We start from the raw sequence: 18,466 nt of genomic DNA on the forward strand, positions 1-18,466 counted from the left end.
GCTTCTCACACCACACCAGAGCTCCAGTCAAGAAACTTAAAGTTCAACTCAGACAATCAAAGAAAGATCCTTTTGTACCACTCTATCTTCTTGACATTAAAAAGGTTGTAGAATCGCTTGCTGTCGTAGGTTTTCCGTTGTCAACCGATGAACATATTGAAGCCATCTTGGATGGTCTTTCCGAGGAGTATGACTCTCTTATAACTTCTGTTCCAACTCGTTTAGATCCTTACACTGTCAAGGATATTGAAGCATTGTTACTTGCCCGAGAAGAACGCCTAGAAAAGAATAAGGTGGTTAACTCCTCTCTCTTTCAAGCTAATTTTTCATCCGCATCCAACAATCAGAACAAGCATCACTCTTTTGGCCCACCTCAATGCCTTTCTGCTCCACCTCTACTTGCTAATCGTTTCTTCGCTCGCAAAATGGTCTCCTAATTTTTCTTTCTGCATTAGATCATAATTTTTGAAAAAATTGAAGTTATTTAGTTTTTTCTTTAGTATCACATGATAGTAGCAGTGTGATGTGGTGGGTACATGTCGATTACAGATTGGTGACATTAATACGTGCCACTTACGTTCTGCGATTAAAAGACGACGAAAGAGGTCAACACTCGTCGTGATATTTTGTGTACGAACCGCCACTTACGTTCCGGGATTAAAAGACGACGGAAGAGGTCAACACTCGTGATATTTGGAAGAAAAATATCTAGTAATTAAAATTTCTGTTGAAACAAGGATCAACAACACATTCTAAAGTAAAATAGAAAAAATGGGTTAATTTAAAGTAATTATTAACACATATAATGTATTAATTTATATATATTTTTTAAATTATATTGTCAGTTAGTAGTTAATATTATAGATGTACTAATTATTTGCAAAAAATGGTTCTAATTAATATATAAAACATATCACTAATTCAAATAATATATGAATTAAAAACTTCTGCTTGACATTGACATTAATTATAACCAATTAATTTTCAGTGTTCCTATTGTGAATGTCTATGAAGGAGAAGACAAATATGTAATAAATTACTACAACATATAACACATTAAAAGATAAATTATAGGAGTTAAAGTATATTATATATTCTTTTAAAGTAAAACATTAAAAATAAATTAGTAAATTGAAAAGTAAGAACATTAATATTAAAAAATATAAAATTATGTTATTAAAATAAAATTAAAAAATAAGCACTTCATTTATGCTGTTAATTTGACGAGGAAATCACCGTGACTGCTCTGTATATTTTACCATATGCTAGTGGTTTCCGTCACATCACATTAAGTTTTTGTGATACAGAATTGTTCAAAGTTCAACCGGAGCTTGGTAGTCAACTGAGTGAATAATGACAAAAATACGTTAACCCGTAGACAGTGGCAATCACACGGACCTTAAGGTCAAAAGTTAAATGTTCATGTTCACACCTTTTATCAACAATAAATCTTCCCTTTATTTTCTTTCACTACTCCAATCAGACAACTGCGGCCATGGTTTCAACAATGCCCGGATTCCTCTGTATGTTTCTCATACTCCTAACTATATCCCACTCCTATGCCCAAACAAGTTTCTTATACAACTTCTGCATGAACGAGAAGGGTAATTACACTGCAAACAGCACCTACCACAACAATCTCAATACCCTTTTGTCCAACCTCTCTTCAGACACAGATATTGACTATGGTTTCTACAACTTTTCTCATGGCCAAAGCAGTGACAGAGTAAACGCAATTGGGCTGTGCAGAGGAGATGTCAAGCCAGACGCTTGCCGTAGATGCTTGAATGATTCAAAAGTCCTTCTCCCAAAACTCTGTCCAAATCAGAAGGAGGCAATTGGTTGGTATGACAGTTGCATGTTACGCTATTCCAACCGCTCACTATTCAACACCATGGAGACCTCACCTAGTTTCTATATGTGGAACCTTGTAAACGCAACAGACATTGATCAATTCAATCAAGCGTTGAGGAACTTGCTAGACAGCCTCATAGGCCAAGCTACACTAGGGGACTCCAAGCGTAAGTTTGCTGCAGCAAATGTTTCAGGACCAGCCTTTCAGACTATATTTGGTCTTATGCAGTGTACACCTGACTTGTCACAACAAGATTGCACCGAATGCTTGAGTGGGGTTATCGCAGAAATTCCACGATGTTGTGATGGCAAGAGAGGTGGTAGAGTTGTAAGGCCTAGTTGTAACTTCAGATATGAGACATACAGCTTCTATGATCCTACCAATATTGAAATACCACCATCACCTGCACCAGCAGCACCAGCACCAGCACCAGCACCAAAGGTGTCTGCTCTTCCTCCTTCAACCACCGATACCTTGTCCACAGAAGGTAAACGTCAAATCCTTCTTGAAATGATGAAACTCGTACAATTTGATGATTTTAATAAATTCTAAGAAATAAGTGAGGGTACTTAACCTACAAGATTGAAACTTGTTGATGAAATCCTTTTCCATGAAAGTGATTAGACTTTGTTGAGAACTAATTTATTATCCTCAATCCTAGAAATATACTAATTATTGAAGTTCTCTTTTGGCAGGAAAGAGCAAGACTTATCTAACTGTAATAGCAATAGTTGTGCCAATAGCCTTTGTCATACTGGTAATTCTTATGTGCGTCTATTTAAGAACGAGGAAGTCACGGAAACAGATTGAAGGTAACCTAACATGACATTCTCTTTTAGTATGTTATTTGTTGATTTAATCCTTTGATGTGGAGTTTATAGGGTAAAACTCAGGAATATGAAATTGGATTGTAGAGTTATCGAATAATTCTTTTAGAATTCTAGTTGCTATTTAGCAGAACAATAGAATATGAAAATTCTTCCCCTGTTGTAAAAAAGTGCATGGTTCAATCACTGTCAGGAAATATAAAATGAAAAAAAAGGTCACATGCAGCAATAGGTGTTTATATAATAAAATGCAAGTGGAGATGGAATAGAAACATTTTAAAAGTGTATGAAGATCAGCTTATCCAAAATAATGAATTGTAGAATTTCTGATTGACATAATGTAAATAGTCGACATATAATAAATTTTATTTTATAAGCCCTATCAAGTTCCCAAAAGAAAGTTGTTATTATTGTTATCATAAATAAGCAAGTAAGCGACTTTAAGGAGAAGATTTTCCCAAAAAGAAGCAGAATTCCATTTGAAGAACTGATTTGTTGCAATTCATTCCCAGTTCAAGCTGAAAATGAGGATGAAATTAGATCAGCAGAGACATTGCAATTGGACTTATGCACAATCATGACGGCTACAAACAACTTTTCTGATGCAAATAGGCTAGGAGAAGGAGGATTTGGACCTGTTTACAAGGTAAATATAAGTGTCACAGAAAGATGTACATCACATCTACAAAATGTATTAGTATACCTGATAGACCTTGACTTACATTCATAAAATTAAAATTTTCAGGGTAAGCTCTCCAATGGTCAGGAAATTGCAGTGAAAAGGTTGTCCGAGAACTCACTCCAAGGAGACATTGAGTTTAAGAGTGAGGTGATGTTAGTGGCCAAACTTCAGCACCGAAATTTAGTTAAGCTGCTAGGATTTTGCTTGGAAAGAAGAGAAAGGCTATTGGTGTATGAATTTGTTCCCAACAAAAGCCTCGATTTCTTCATATTTGGTAAGTTAAAACTAAGGGCACAAAACCATCTATTCTTCATTCATAAACATTCTAACTCGTTGAGAATATGGTATCTTGGCTTTGGTTTGTAGATGAAGTTAGGCGCGCAGAGTTGGATTGGGAAAAGCGACACAAAATTATAAGAGGCATAGCTAGAGGTCTTCTTTACCTTCACGAGGATTCACGTTTGACCATTATTCACCGTGATCTCAAAGCAAGTAACATTCTTTTAGATGCCGGGATGCATCCAAAGATATCAGATTTTGGCATGGCAAGATTATTTGAAGTGGATCAAACTCAGGACAATACAAATAGAATTGTTGGAACCTAGTAAGTATTAGAATGTTCTATGCCATTGCCAAATAATTTATATTAATCACTGTCTCAATTAAAACAAAACCATCTCTAAAGGTGATCTTAACAAAGTTGTCAATATTTGTACGTAAGTGAGCTAATGAGATGGTCGATTTGGACATGCAGTGGATATATGGCGCCAGAGTATGTCTTCTATGGACAATTCTCAGTGAAATCTGATGTTTATAGTTTTGGCATATTGGTTCTTGAGATTGTAAGTGGCCAGAAAAATAGTTGGGTACAAAGAGGGGAGAATGAAGGGGATCTTCTAACCTATGTAAGTAATCATTATTCTTTTAATGACTTGTTTTCCTTGTACCTAGGTTAGATTCCGTTAGTTTCTTACAGAATTGTAATCTTTAAGGCTGAATCTGAATCAATATTTGTACTATTGATCAACTGCTTGCAGATATGGCAAAACTGGAGGAACGGGACAGTGTCAAACATTATTGATCCAACAATTGCGGACAGTTCGAGAAATGAAATAATGAGATTTATCCACATTGCGTTGCTTTGTGTTCAGGAAAAAGTGGGTGATAGACCAACCATGGCCTCTATTGTACTCATGCTTAGCAGCCACTCTGTTTCGCTTCCATTGCCTTCTCAGCCTGCTTTCTCCGTTCCAAGCAGAAATTTCTCAGTCATTCAATCAGAAGAGTATGACCCAGTTGCAAGTGCATAAACTGAATCAAAGGCTCAATCTGCCAAATCATCGCTGAACCAGATTAGTTATAAATTATAATAAAGTGACCCTTCTGTAGATTCCAACTTCACTAACCAATCTCTTGTTTCATTCGGATTAAATATTTTCTTTAAAAAAAAATGAAATTAGTTTTTTTTTAATTTTAATTTAATTTAGTTTTTCATATTTAAGAGTTTATGAATTTAGTTCTTTTAACTAAATTTTGTTAAATTTACTTGATGTTTCGTGTTTCATGATAGCATTTAAGTTATTTATACAATTTAATACATTTTTGTTTTAATATTAATTGAAATGCTATCATGAAATGTCAAATAAATTTAATAAAATGTGGTTAAAAGAAATGAATTCATACATTTCTAAAATTAAAAAATTAAACCAATCCAAAATTTTGAAAAAGGACTGATTTCAATTTTAATTAAAATTTAAGTAATTAAAAATATATTTAATTTTTTTAACTGTACTCATCACACTGATCTAAGATTCGATTTTTTTAATACCAGCTTATCTTATCTGGGTCGTATAAGAAAATCAAATGAACGTGCCTGGAAGCAAATGCATTTTGTCCATTTTTTCTCCTTTTTCATTTTATTTTAAACTTGGTTGGAAACATAGGCCCAAGTCCCATGTCCTGGACAATCTTTCAGATAATCCAATCACTTTATTGAATTTAAATATGTTAAATTGAATTTTCTTTATATTGAAATCATTAAACAGTAATATAATTAAAGTATTCATATAAACATGTGTTTTTGAAATATTAAATAATAAATAATATTGTCTACTTTTAAAAAATTATTCAGGGAAATAAAAAATTATATATATATATATATATATATATAATAAAATATTAATTTGCATAGTTGTAGGTTAAGTGTAAGATACTTGATAATCAAAATATTTATTTTATTCTTCCAGCATGATATATTATAGGTATACACTCTTTTTGTTGTTAATTTTTGGATAATTTTATATTATATTATTTATTTTAATATTTTAACCATTAAAATATCAATATAATAAAAATATGATATCTACTAAAATATTTATTTTTTATTTTAATAGATTTTAAGCTTTATCGCTTACAAATATTACCATCGATTTAATTTTGTTTAATTGATCTTTCAGTTTACGGTGTTTCTATAAATAGAAACTTCAATTTGGATAGGACTGAATTCTTTGTCTTTTTTTGGGATAATTCCTTGCCATTCCCTTCTCTTTGCTGTATTATTTTGACCCGCCTAACTTATGTATGGAGCCAAAGTGTTTTTTTTCTTCTTCTTCTTTGTTTAAGCGGAAATGATTAATATCTCTACTAATAAAATATAACTTTAACTAACACGTTTAAGTATCTCTAAGCATGTCAACATTTCGTTGGTTTGTGGACTCAGTTGGTTTGAATTTCTCGACTACTTAAGAAAAAGAAAATAAAATATTTTTTCAAATAATTAAATATAATTTAATCAATATATAAAAAAAATATTTTCATTCAAATCATAAAATAGTCTAATTCAGTTATATAATTTAATTTTCAACCGTATCTGAATTGAATTCCTATATTTTAACGAATACCACATAAAGATAAATATACTTTTAGAGGGTAGGTATTATAATGTCCGACTTTCATAGGCAAAGACAAATGAATCCTCTCCAGACAGCTTTGTGTGTACCTAAAATTTAGTCAAATCCTAACCGTTAATGGGTTATTACACAATAACTACAATATGATGGTTGAATGATATGCATTTCGGGTCAAAGACAAACTAATTGCAGATAGCAAGTAAGCAGACTTTTCCTCAACATTACCTGACAAAGTTGACAGTGTCAGTGAAAACATCATTCATACTTTGTTGAAAAGACATACAACATTACAACATAACAATCTTAACATCTCACTACACCATGGTCTCTCCGAGTGTTCTTTCTTTCCTTTTTCTACTCTTTACTCTCACCTCTCTGGCTAATGCTAACCCAGAATATCCATACGCTGTTTGCGTCGCAGAAGGTGGAGAGTATGCTCCTGATAGCACTTACCAGACCAACCTCCACACTGTTCTTTCAAGGATCATTTCCGATACTCAGATTGACTATGGCTTCTACAACTCCTCCTATGGCCAAAACTCTGATAGAGTCTACGCAACTGCCCTTTGCAGAGGAGATGTCACCGCACATACTTGCCTTACTTGCCTCAACAATTCTCGTTCACTTCTCCTAAAACAGTGTCCGCGTCAAAAACGTGCGGTGGGAGGATATGGTGAATGCATGTTGCACTATTCATATCGCTCAGTGTTAGGTTACTATGATTCTGATTTCCGGGTCTACTTGCGGAGTGAAACCAATGTAACAGACTGGGACAAGTACAGTTATGTGCTGAAGAAGTTGCTGCCACTACTAAAAGTGAAAGCTGCAACAACTGATTCCAACTTGAATCGTAAATATGCTTCTGGAAATGCAACAGCTCCGGATTCTCAAACTGTATATGCTGCCGTTCAGTGTGCACCAGACTTGACAGTGGCAGAATGCAATGACTGCTTAGGTGGCGCTATTTCAGAATTACCAAAATGTTGTAATAGCAGATCTGGTGGAGTGGTTATTAAATTCAGGTGTAATTTCAGATACGAGAACTTCAGTTTCTATGAGCCTACGGCTGATACACAAACGCTACAGTTGTCACCACAAGGATCTCCATCTCCTCCTCCTTCACCTTCTCCATTCACCACTACAAATTCCCCAGAGAGTACTTATCATGGTATTAATTGTTACATGGTTAAATGTGAATATATTGATCATCAAGCAGCATCTATTTGGCCCAAGTAAAACCTCACACATACCTACATATGTTGGAAATTATTTCTTTTACTGTTATTCCATTGTAGGAAAAGAAAAAGATTTTAACCAAGTATTATAGGTGTTTTAGACTTAAAATATCCAGAATCTTTAAGGTATCTTGAATTGTTTGTCTCTCGATTCAGTTTCATGACTAAATTGAGTTGTCTTCAAGATAAAAGATTATATTAACCAGAAGAGTTCTTGGGTTTATGCAGGAAAAAGCAACAAATCACAAGCTGTCATTGCGAAATACGTTGTGCCTATTGTTGTCTTTTTTGGGTTGCTGATCTTTATGTGCATCTATTTAGGAGTGAGGAAGCCAACAAAACATTTTCAGAGTAAGTTCAGATATTTATTTGACGTTTGATGTAAAGATTCAATCAATATTCTATCTTCTATTTCCTTCTTTGGTCGTTTGCAACCTGATCAAAATATCAAGAAACGAGATTTCAAAGAATGGGATTTTGTTTGTTAAACCAAAACAAGAATATAACAATTTTCTAGAATCAACTGCTTACATGTTCTGCTTTAAAAAACCCTCCCCCATCTAGGTGATGACGGTGAAGTTAGACAAGTAGAGTCGTCACTAATAAATTTTGACACCATCAGAGTCTGTACAAACAACTTTTCTGACGCAAACAAGATTGGACAAGGTGGATTTGGACGTGTTTACAAGGTAAACATTGCATTATTACAACTAAGTTTATCTGTATAGCAAAATGTTGAAGGGCCAGATTGTTGGTCAATTTTACATGCATAAACACTGTTAGTCTGTTATTAATCAGGGGAAGCTCTTCAATGAACAAGAAGTAGCAATCAAAAGGTTATGTAGCATCTCTGGGCAAGGAGATACTGAATTCAAGAATGAAGTGCTTTTAATGTCAAGACTTCAACACAGAAATTTAGTAAAGCTCCTTGGTTTCTGTTTTGAAAGAGAAGAACGACTCCTTGTGTATGAGTTTCTTCCGAATAAAAGCCTTGACAACTTCTTATTTGGTAAGTTGACTTCTTAAACTGGAAGTGCATTACATTATATCTTTTGCATGACTGAATGAAGAAAGGTTTTGACTCTAGTTTAAAAGAAATTTCGAATGATTGCACCATGTAGATCCCATCAAGCGCGCACATTTGGATTGGAAAACACGTTACAAAATAATTGAAGGCATTGCACGTGGCCTTCTATATCTTCATGAGGATTCTCAGCAGAGGATTATTCACCGTGATCTCAAATTGAGTAATATTCTTTTAGATGCAGATTTGAATCCAAAAATTTCAGATTTTGGCTTTGCAAGACTTTTTAATGTGGATCAAACTCAGGTTAAAGCAAGTAAAATTGCTGGAACCTAGTAAGTATCAAGATATATAAAACATTTTAGCTTCTAATCTGTATCCTTATGTAATACAGATGAGGAGCCTGGATTATTATCTTGAGAACAGGTAATGTTTGCAATTTGTATCTGATTGAGTGTATCCTTATTGAAATGCAGCGGATACATGGCACCTGAGTATGCAAGGCATGGAAAACTCTCAATGAAGTTAGATGTATTTAGTTTTGGTGTAATACTACTAGAGATTGTAAGTGGCCAAAAGAATGGTGGATTCCGAAATGGAGAAAATGTGGAGCATCTACTAAGCTTTGTATGTCTACCTTCTTTATCCTCTGTCTTTATAAGGTTTATAATAGAACACTAGGCATTAACTGAAATGGTAGAAGTAGAAAACTGGGACTAATGTTATGTAAAATGAACTACTTTCAGGCTTGGACAAACTGGAGAAATGGGAGAGCAGCTAATATTATAGATCCCACCTTAAATAATGGTTTGGGAGATGAAATAGTGAGATGCATTCACATTGGACTACTTTGTGTTCAAGAAAAGGTTGCTGATAGACCAACAATGGCTGAGGTGGTCCTTATGCTTGATAGCCACTCTTTCGCTCTACCAGTTCCATTGCAACCTGCTTATTTTATGAAACATAGTTGTTTATCGGTCATCCAGTTTTCGAGGTGTAGTTCTATGGAAACAGGGTCAAGTGAACAGAAAAGTTACTGTGCTGATGGATCAGCTAACGAGGCTTCAATTAGTAGTTTATATCCTCGTTAGATGTAAATTATATGATCATAGTCGAAGGTAACAACCATAAATGTACCAGGAAAAAACAGTTTTTTAGTGTTTGCTATGAGAAGAAGGAAGAATTGTTCAACACCATTTCGGTGGAAACATTTCATTTACAGAAATTACTCTTATCCTAACTCTTACATTTGTTTCTGTTATTATTGGGTAATTTCATATCAAGAAAGTGGTTCAAATTACAGAAATTGTGCTCGCACTTCCATTGAAGCGTATATTTTGTGAAGGAAGACTCAGAAGTCCATGGTAGCTTCAAATCATAGATTCAGCACCGGAATATTTAACTAAAGTTTTATATACTTTTTAATTTGAATATTCAGTTGTGATTGAAAATAAATTTTACTAAGAAGGTGATTTTTTTTTTTTATAATTAGACTATAAAACATAAACGCAAGATGTATAGGAATATAAGACTTGAATAAATAATTTACTGTATTGGATAAAAGTTATAAAAATATTTGAAGCGAAAATAATCTCATTGCAAACGTAGGTAGAGAAATAATAATAAAGTATCTTCTAATCTACTCTCTATTATTATTTAAAATTCATTCGAGATTATAAAAATTTGTCGACTACATATTACAGTACTTACTAAAATTTACTTATATTTGTAAATAAATTCCAATCAATTATCAAAAGCGTATTATACCAAATTTATCAAGCATTTAAGTTTAAATACTAGTATTTATACAGTAAAAAAATTAAAGTCTACGATGAAAAGAAGAGAGATAAAAAATATTAGAGGTGTCATTAGTGTCCATAAACTATTTTTATAATAATTTTATTCTTAATATATTTCTTTATATCTTCCATAAAATTTCCGAAGAAAATAAATTATGTAAATAATTTTTAGATATTAGAAATCATACTTTATAATCTCTCAAATATATAAAATTTTCAAATTAGAAATTTACATGGATGGAGAAAAAGAAGACGAATTGTAGGAGTTTATAAGTGATTTGTTAGATATAATAATTTAAAACATTAATTTATATAATTTTATTATTTTAAAAGTTAATTATGATAAAAATTGATTTTTTTTTCTATTATTTTTAGTGACGAAAGACTTACGAACTAAGTCAACTTGACCCTCCTGGAGAGAAAACGTCATTGTTGTGTAAAGTTTGAATCTTGAGCATGTTATACCTGTAAATGGAGGAGAACAATGACAAAGGCTATGGCTGCACTTTCTTTGAGGCTCCTTTCTTTTCTTTGTTGTCTCTTTCTCATATTCATATCGGAAGCTAGCGATTGGGTATGCGATTACAGCAAAGTCGGAAACTACACAGTGAACAGCCCGTATCACAAAAACCTCCACACCCTTTTATCCAGTTTCTCTTCCCGCACAGAAATCAACTACGGTTTCTACAATTTCTCATATGGTCGAGACCCAGACAAAGTGTATGCCGTTGGGCTCTGCAGAGGCGATCAAAAACAGGATGAATGCCTCAACTGTCTCAACCACACCAGAGGCGTTTTAGCAGAGCACTGTCCAAACCAGAAAGAAGCAATTGGGTGGGGTGCAGAGTGCATGTTACGCTACTCAAACCGCTCCATAATTGGCATTGTGGAAAATGAACCTTTTCAGGTACCATTTTACACATTGAATGTAACGGGTCGGGTGAACCCATTCAATGCAGTGCTTCAAAGCTTGATGAGGAATCTAACAAGCATAGCTGCATCAGGTGACTCTCGTCGAAAGTATGCTACAGGCAGTGCACCTGCTCCAGAATTTCAAAAAATATATGGTTACACGCAGTGCACGCCTGATTTGACATCTGAAGATTGCACTAACTGCTTGAAGGAAGCTATGGCGTTGATCCTTGATTGTTGTAGTGGACGGTCTGGAGGCATTGTTTTAAAACCCAATTGTAGAATTAGATTTGACCCCAAAATCTTTTACGGACCTACGGTGAAGTTGCTCCCATATGCGCCAGCGCCAGCGCCACCATCACCATCCACCACCAACGCCTCTTCCTCACAAGGTATTTGTCACCTGCTAGTTGCCTACACCTCAATAATTTCAACGTTTTCCTCTTTCGTGAGCTGTTTAACAGGCTCATTTGTAGAGGGGAAAGTGTTAAAAAGTTGGGCTTATGTTGGCATGCTTACCTTTTTTATGCTGAATATTTTATTAATCTTAATCCCGACATGAGGATACTAAGTTGTACAGGAAAGAGCCACACATCACGAACCGTTATCACCATAGCAGTGCCAGTTGCCTGTTTTGTTTTGGTGTTCCCTCTTCTATGCATCTATTTAAGTGGGAGGAAGCCAAGAAAAAAGGATGAATGTAAGTCTAACATGGATTTATCTTCATTTCTGATAGAAAAGTAGTCTTCCAATGTAAACGGCAGCAATGTAAATCTTAACTGAACTCTTTATGACTTACAGTATTTCTTTTGTTAAATAAACAGAGAGATGGAATTCATTTTGTAGACAATAAAAAAGCAAAGATAGCTGCTTGGAAGAACTTATATGTAATTGAATTTAGAAAAAAGATAAAAAAAAAAATTAGTTCTAACTTATCAAAATACTTATGTTACTTTCTTTTTCTCCTAAACATATTTAGAGAGAAGATTATGCACACAAATTCTAGGTCAATATTTCCAGTAGTTAAAAGTATGTTTTTCTCAAAATACTTCTAGTTAGCTAACAGGGGAAATCAATTTAGCCATTCACTACTTGTTTATCACGAGAAATTATTCTCTTGATGTTATTCTTTTACTTGCACTAATTTTACTGGGGTCTTCATGCATGTGAAGTTAAAAGAGAAGAAGATAGTGATGATGAAATTACATTTATTGAGTCACTGCAATTCAACTTTGACACCTTACGAGTTGCTACAAATGAATTTGCTGAGTCTAACAAACTTGGACACGGTGGGTTTGGAGTTGTTTACAGAGTAAGATGGAACTTTTCATTCTGATAAACATTACCCCTTCATCTAAAACATGGTATATTTGGATGCAATACTGGACTGTGATATATTTTCAGGGTAAGCTAAGCAACGGACAAATGATTGCTATGAAAAGGTTGTCAAGGGGTTCTGGGCAAGGACATGTGGAGTTTAAAAATGAAGTAGTTTTAGTCACCAAGCTTCAGCACCGAAATTTAGTTCGGTTACTTGGGTTCTGTTTTGAAGGACAAGAACGACTCCTTGTGTATGAGTATCTTCCCAATAGAAGTCTTGACAACTTCATATTTTGTAAGTTAGCTTATTCTTAAACTACAAGTCCCTTACATTGTTTCTTTTGCATGACTAGATGAAGAAAAGGTTTTTGACTCTAAACTTTAAATAATTGTACTCGTGTCGGCATATAGATCCCACGAAGCATGCACATTTAGATTGGAAAACACGCTACAAAATAATTGGAGGCATTGCTGGAGGTCTTCTTTATCTTCATCGGGATTCTCGACAACGGATCATCCATTGTGATCTCAAATTGAGTAATGTTCTTTTAGATGCCCAAATGAATCCCAAGATTTCAGACTTTGGCTTGGCAAAGTTGTTTGAGATAGAACTTACTCACGCAAGTAAAATTGCAGGAACATTGTAAGTATCAAAATATTATAGGACTATTTAGTTTACAGTTAATCTTCATCTGGAGCATGGATTAGTTTAAAGAGAACTGGTAATGTTTGCATCTAATTGAGTCTGTCCTTATTGACATCCAGGGGATACATGGCACCTGAGTATGCAAGGCATGGAAAACTCTCAATGAAGTTAGATGTATTTAGTTTTGGTGTAATACTACTAGAGATTGTAAGTGGCCAAAAGAATGGTGGATTCCGAAATGGGGAGAATGTGGAGCATCTACTAAGCTTTGTATGTCTGTCTACCTTCTTTATCCTCTTCGTTTTTATAAGGTTTATAATAGAACATTAGGCATTAATTAATCCACTTGAAATGGTAGCAGTAGAAAACTGAAATGGAACTAATGTTCTCTAAGATGAACTACTTGCATTGCAGGCTTGGAAAAACTGGAGGAAAGGGACGGCAGATAGTATTATAGATCCTGTCTTAAATAATGCTTTGAGAGGAGAAATAGTGAGATGCATTCACATTGGACTACTTTGTGTTCAAGAAAAAGCTGATGATAGACCAACAATGGCTGAGGTGGTGCTTATGCTTGATAGCCACTCTTTTTCTCTACCAGTTCCATTGCAACCTGCCTATTTTATGATTAATGGATGTTCATCAGTCATTCAGTTTTCGGAGTTCGGTTCTGTGGAAACAGGATCAAATGAACAGAAAATTGACTTTGCTGATGCATCAACAAACGAGGTTTCAATTAGTGGTTTATATCCTCGTTAGATGTAAATTATATGATCATAGTCAAAGGTAACAACCATAAATGTATCATGAAAAACAGTTTTTTAGTGCTTGCTATGAGAAGAAGGAAGAATTGTTCAACACCATTTCGGTGAAAAGATTTCGTTTACAGAATTACTCTTATCAAAACTCTTATATTTGTTTCGTTTATAGTTGGGAGATTTCGTATCAACAAAGCGATTCAAATTACAAAAGTTGTACTCGTTTCACCGTTACCTTCGTTTTTAACTCTCTATACTCATCAGATACTTTAATCTGTCATTCCTCAGCAAACCACTATCAAGTCCATCATTGTCTTGAAAGGTGTCCATTCTCCACTCCACCCAAGACAAATTCAACGGTCAATTTTCAAATGGTATATGTTAATGCCATGAGAAGTTAAATGTTAATAATCTTTCTTATTTTATGATATTAACATGGATATAATTAATTTTCTTTCATGACAAAAATAGGACCAGTAATGTCTGTGTGAATTTTTGGTCCAACACTTACTGTCCGTGACCAATACGCATGATAGATGAAACTCTGGCATTTTCTAAGACGTGAGAACTGGGCAGAAAAACCTATTCTTTTACAATTCACTATCATTAATGGAAATTTGTCGGTAAAAGACAAATTGTTAAATTGTCGCAGCATGGATAACAGATTTCCGTTTTTCAAAAGAAGAAAATTGTTATTTTTAATCAAAAATTTATAATTATAGTATTGTTCGTGAAGAATGGACTATGATGAAGATTGTAAAATATTATTAGAATTAGAATTCAAAACAACAAATCAATGGATTTTACGTGTTTGGTTGAAAAAAAAAACAGCAGAGAAAAAAAATAACAGAAAGAAAGTCTAAGTAAGAGTTTTTATGTATAATTTTATTTGACGAGTTTAAATTTTTAATAATGAATTAATTTATTTTTCTTTCCTTACAGTACCAATTGTGACTCTCACTTTGGTTGAATCCCAGTCTTCGCTCCTTCTCTGCCTTAAATTCCACCCTTACTTTAGTCTAAGTCATATGTAGTTTCGTGCCTGGAATCGAATAGCACAACATTGTACAGCATGGTCTCTGAAACAGTGCTTTTTTTCCTGTCCCTTCTTGGTATTCTTATTTCTCAAGCTATTGCCGAGCCAGACTACCAATACAATTACACAATCTGCTACCAAAGTGGAGACTATGACCCTAATACCACCTACCAAACTAACCTCAATACTGTTCTTTCAAGGCTCACTTCCAACACCCAAATTGATAATGGCTTCTACAACTCCTCCTATGGCCAAGACTCTGATAGAGTCTACGCAACTGGCCTTTGTAGAGGAGATGTTAGCCCACATACCTGCCTTACTTGCCTCAATCATTCTACTTCCCTTCTCCTAAAGTACTGTCCACATCAGAAGGAAGCTGTGGGAGGATTTGATTTGTGCATGTTACACTATGCAGATGACTCGATATTTGGTTACCAAGATTCTAGTTTCCGCTTTTATTTTTGGTGGGAAGCTAATGTAACAGATTGGAATCAGTACAGTTATGTGCTGAACAAGTTGCTTTTCAAACTAAGAGAGAAAGCCGCATCAGCTGATTCCTTTAACAGAAATAAATTTGCTGCAGGAAATGCAACTGGTCCGAGTTCTGAAACTATATATGCCGTTGTTCAGTGCTCAACTGAATTGACTGAGGCAGAGTGCAATGACTGCTTAGGTGGTGCCTTTTCAGAAATATCCAAATATTGTAATAACAGAATTGGTGGCGGAATTGTTAAATTAAGCTGTAATTTCAGATATATGAACTCCAGCTTCTATGAGCCTACTGCGGAGACACTAGCACTACAATTGCCACCACAAGGATTTGCATCTCCTCCTTCATCCTCACCTACACCATACACCACTTCAAACTCTTCTCAGAGTACTTATCATGGTATTAATTGTTATAATTTGCAGCATGGTTTGAATTACTACTGATTCCCAATGTAGTACATCTTAACTTAAGTAAATTTAAACCTCTCTCAGACATATATGTTGAGGGAGATTTTATTATTATATGATATTATTCCAGAGTAAGGAAAGATAAAATTGAGAACCCTTATTGCATAAGGGTATTTTTAGACTTAACAGCTCCGCACCTTAGAGGCATCTTCAATTCCTTGTCTCTCTGTTCGGTTTATGCAGGAAAAAGCAACAGATCACAACCTGTCAACGCCAAGTACGTTGTGCCAATTATTGTCTTTACTGGGGTGCTGATTCTTATTTGCATCTATTTAAGATTATGGAAGCTAAGAAAGTATTTTGAGAGTAAGTTCAGGTGTTTATTTTATCTGTTATATAAGAGTCGATATTTTTTCCTGTGATTTCTTCTTAGTTAGGTCGTGTGACACCTACTGCAAGATGAATCAATTTTCCTTTTACTTGGCACTGACAAGAAATCTGACATATAAGAGAGATTTTCTCTAAAAAAACTTTAGGGACTTAAGAACAAAAACCAAAAAGGGAATACAACTATTTTCAATAAATGAATTGCTTACATGTAGTACTTGATCTATTGAATAATTGCCTTGGAAAATTTTACTTTTCTATGCTGGACTTTTGATTTCCATTTGACAAACTCAACTGTTATGGCTTTAAACTATCTCCCCCATCTAGGTGAAGCTAAGGTCGATGATAAAATTATACAATTAGAGTCGTCACGGTTTGACCTTGACACCATCAGAGTCGCTACAAACAACTTCTCTGATGCAAACAAGCTAGGACAAGGAGGATTTGGACCTGTTTACAAGGTAAACATTCCACCCTTACGATTAAATTTATCTTAATGTCAAAAAGTGATTGTTGACCAATTTTACATGCATGAAGCACTGTTACCATGACATCTTCAGGGCACACTCTTCAATGAACAAGTAGTAGCAATCAAAAGGTTATGTAGCAACTCTGGCCAAGGAGATATTGAGTTCAAGAATGAAGTACTGTTAATGTCAAGGCTTCAGCACAGAAATTTAGTTAAGCTCCTTGGTTTCTGTTTTGAAAGAGAAGAACGACTTCTTGTCTACGAGTTTCTTCCCAACAAAAGTCTTGACAACCACATATTTGGTATGCTTGTTTTACTTTATACCGCTAGCTAGTCAATCACATAATTTCTTTTGCATGACTAAATGAAGAAAGATTTTGACTCTAGCTTAAAAGATTAAGTGATTGTACTCATTGGCAAACAGATCACATCGGGAGAGCACATTTGGATTGGAAAAAACGCTACGGTATAATTAAAGGCATTGCTTATGGTCTTCTTTATCTTCATGAGGATTCTCAGCAGAGGATTATTCACCGAGATCTCAAACTGAGCAATATTCTTTTAGATGATAACATGAATCCTAAGATTTCAGATTTTGGTTTTGCAAGGCTTTTTAATGTGGATCAAACACAGTTTAATGCAAGTAAAATTGCAGGAACCTAGTAAGTATCAAAATATTATAAGCTGTTTAGTTTCTGATACGTGTCCTTAACTAGTACATGCGAGGAGAATGGACTGTTGTCCAAATAACAGGTAATGTTTGCACGTAATTGAGCTTGTTCTTGTTGACATGCAGTGGATACATGGCACCTGAGTATGCGAGGCATGGAAAACTCTCGATGAAGTTAGATGTCTTCAGTTTTGGTGTAATAATGCTAGAGATTGTAAGTGGCCAAAAGAATAGTGGATTTCGTAATGGAGAGAATGCAGAGCATCTATTAAGCTTAGTATGTCTACCTTTTTCATCTTCTCTGACACTATAAGGTTTATAACGGAGAATTAGGCATTAGCTAATCCACTTAAAATGGTAGAAGTGAAAAACTGGAGCTAATGTGTTTTCATATGAACTTCTTGCAGGCTTGGAAAAACTGGATGAAAGGGAGAATAGCTAATATTATAGATCCCGCCTTACATAATGGTTTGAGAGATGAAATAGTGAGATGCATTCACATTGGACTACTTTGTGTACAAGAAAAGGCTGCTGATAGACCAACAATGGCATCAGTGGTGCTTATGCTTGATAGCCACTCTTTTGCTCTACCAGTTCCATTGCAACCTGCTTATTTTATGAAAAATAGCTGTTTATCAGTTATCCAGTTTTCGAGGTATGGTTCTACAGAAACAGGGTCAAGTGAACAGAAAAGTTATTGTGCTGATGGATCAGCTAATGAGGCTTCAATTAGCAGTCTATATCCTCGTTAAATATGAATCATATGGTTATACTCAAATGTAATGATCGTTACTGCAATTAAATCTTATTTGAACTCTTTATGGCTTATAGTATTCCTTTTATTAAATAAACAGAGAGATGCATTTCAATTTGTACACTAAGAAAAAAACAAAAATGGCTGTTTGAAGAACTTATCTGTAATTGTTTAGTGAAAACATAAAAAAATATTAGTTCTAATAAACATTTTCATATATATTTTGTTGCTGGATGCTACCCAGTCAAAGTAAGGACTTGGTATTGTTTTATTGAGCGGTAAATTA

The 18,466-nt window shown here is 34.5% G+C and overlaps 4 protein-coding genes across 7 annotated transcripts; all 4 read left to right on the forward strand.

Annotated features, from left to right (window-relative positions):
- Positions 1-1,454: 1,454 nt before the first annotated feature.
- Positions 1,455-4,846, forward strand: LOC114191425 (cysteine-rich receptor-like protein kinase 26). 2 transcript variants are annotated; one of them, XM_085676205.1, is made up of 7 exons: positions 1,458-2,342; positions 2,551-2,667; positions 3,195-3,328; positions 3,428-3,638; positions 3,731-3,968; positions 4,119-4,269; positions 4,402-4,846. In XM_085676205.1, the coding sequence occupies exons 1-7, from the start codon at positions 1,496-1,498 to the stop codon at positions 4,672-4,674; spliced, it is 1,971 nt and encodes a 656-aa protein (XP_085532331.1). In that variant the 5' UTR covers positions 1,458-1,495; the 3' UTR covers positions 4,675-4,846. The 2 variants fall into 2 exon arrangements, with proteins under 2 accessions (XP_085532332.1, XP_085532331.1); XM_085676206.1 differs by lacking the exons at positions 4,119-4,269; positions 4,402-4,846 and having other exon boundaries at positions 1,455-2,342; positions 3,731-3,969.
- A 1,622-nt stretch (positions 4,847-6,468) lies between these two features.
- Positions 6,469-9,854, forward strand: LOC114191835 (cysteine-rich receptor-like protein kinase 15). The gene is made up of 7 exons (XM_028081256.2): positions 6,469-7,441; positions 7,737-7,859; positions 8,073-8,197; positions 8,307-8,517; positions 8,630-8,867; positions 9,009-9,159; positions 9,279-9,854. Exons 1-7 carry the CDS (start codon positions 6,595-6,597, stop codon positions 9,621-9,623), a joined length of 2,040 nt encoding a protein of 679 aa, XP_027937057.1. The 5' UTR covers positions 6,469-6,594; the 3' UTR covers positions 9,624-9,854.
- An 897-nt stretch (positions 9,855-10,751) lies between these two features.
- On the forward strand, positions 10,752-14,072 carry LOC114191838 (cysteine-rich receptor-like protein kinase 29). Of its 3 annotated transcripts, none has more exons than XM_028081260.2 (7): positions 10,752-11,635; positions 11,824-11,943; positions 12,416-12,555; positions 12,648-12,858; positions 12,975-13,206; positions 13,329-13,479; positions 13,624-14,072. In XM_028081260.2, exons 1-7 carry the CDS (start codon positions 10,816-10,818, stop codon positions 13,966-13,968), a joined length of 2,019 nt encoding a protein of 672 aa, XP_027937061.1. In that variant the 5' UTR covers positions 10,752-10,815; the 3' UTR covers positions 13,969-14,072. The 3 variants fall into 3 exon arrangements, with proteins under 3 accessions (XP_027937061.1, XP_085531549.1, XP_085531550.1); XM_085675423.1 differs by having other exon boundaries at positions 11,466-11,635; positions 12,416-12,532; XM_085675424.1 differs by lacking the exon at positions 10,752-11,635 and having other exon boundaries at positions 11,804-11,943; positions 12,416-12,532.
- A 943-nt stretch (positions 14,073-15,015) lies between these two features.
- LOC114191834 (cysteine-rich receptor-like protein kinase 15) lies at positions 15,016-18,263 on the forward strand. The gene is made up of 7 exons (XM_028081254.2): positions 15,016-15,892; positions 16,144-16,266; positions 16,615-16,748; positions 16,848-17,058; positions 17,181-17,418; positions 17,553-17,703; positions 17,834-18,263. The coding sequence occupies exons 1-7, from the start codon at positions 15,040-15,042 to the stop codon at positions 18,176-18,178; spliced, it is 2,055 nt and encodes a 684-aa protein (XP_027937055.1). The 5' UTR covers positions 15,016-15,039; the 3' UTR covers positions 18,179-18,263.
- The last annotated feature ends 203 nt before the right edge of the window (positions 18,264-18,466 follow it).

The sequence above is a fragment of the Vigna unguiculata genome, chromosome 7, assembly GCF_037176805.1.
Source record: "Vigna unguiculata cultivar grain cowpea cultivar isolate G323 ecotype 2 chromosome 7, ASM3717680v1, whole genome shotgun sequence".
In the NCBI taxonomy this organism is placed as follows: domain Eukaryota; kingdom Viridiplantae; phylum Streptophyta; class Magnoliopsida; order Fabales; family Fabaceae; genus Vigna; species Vigna unguiculata.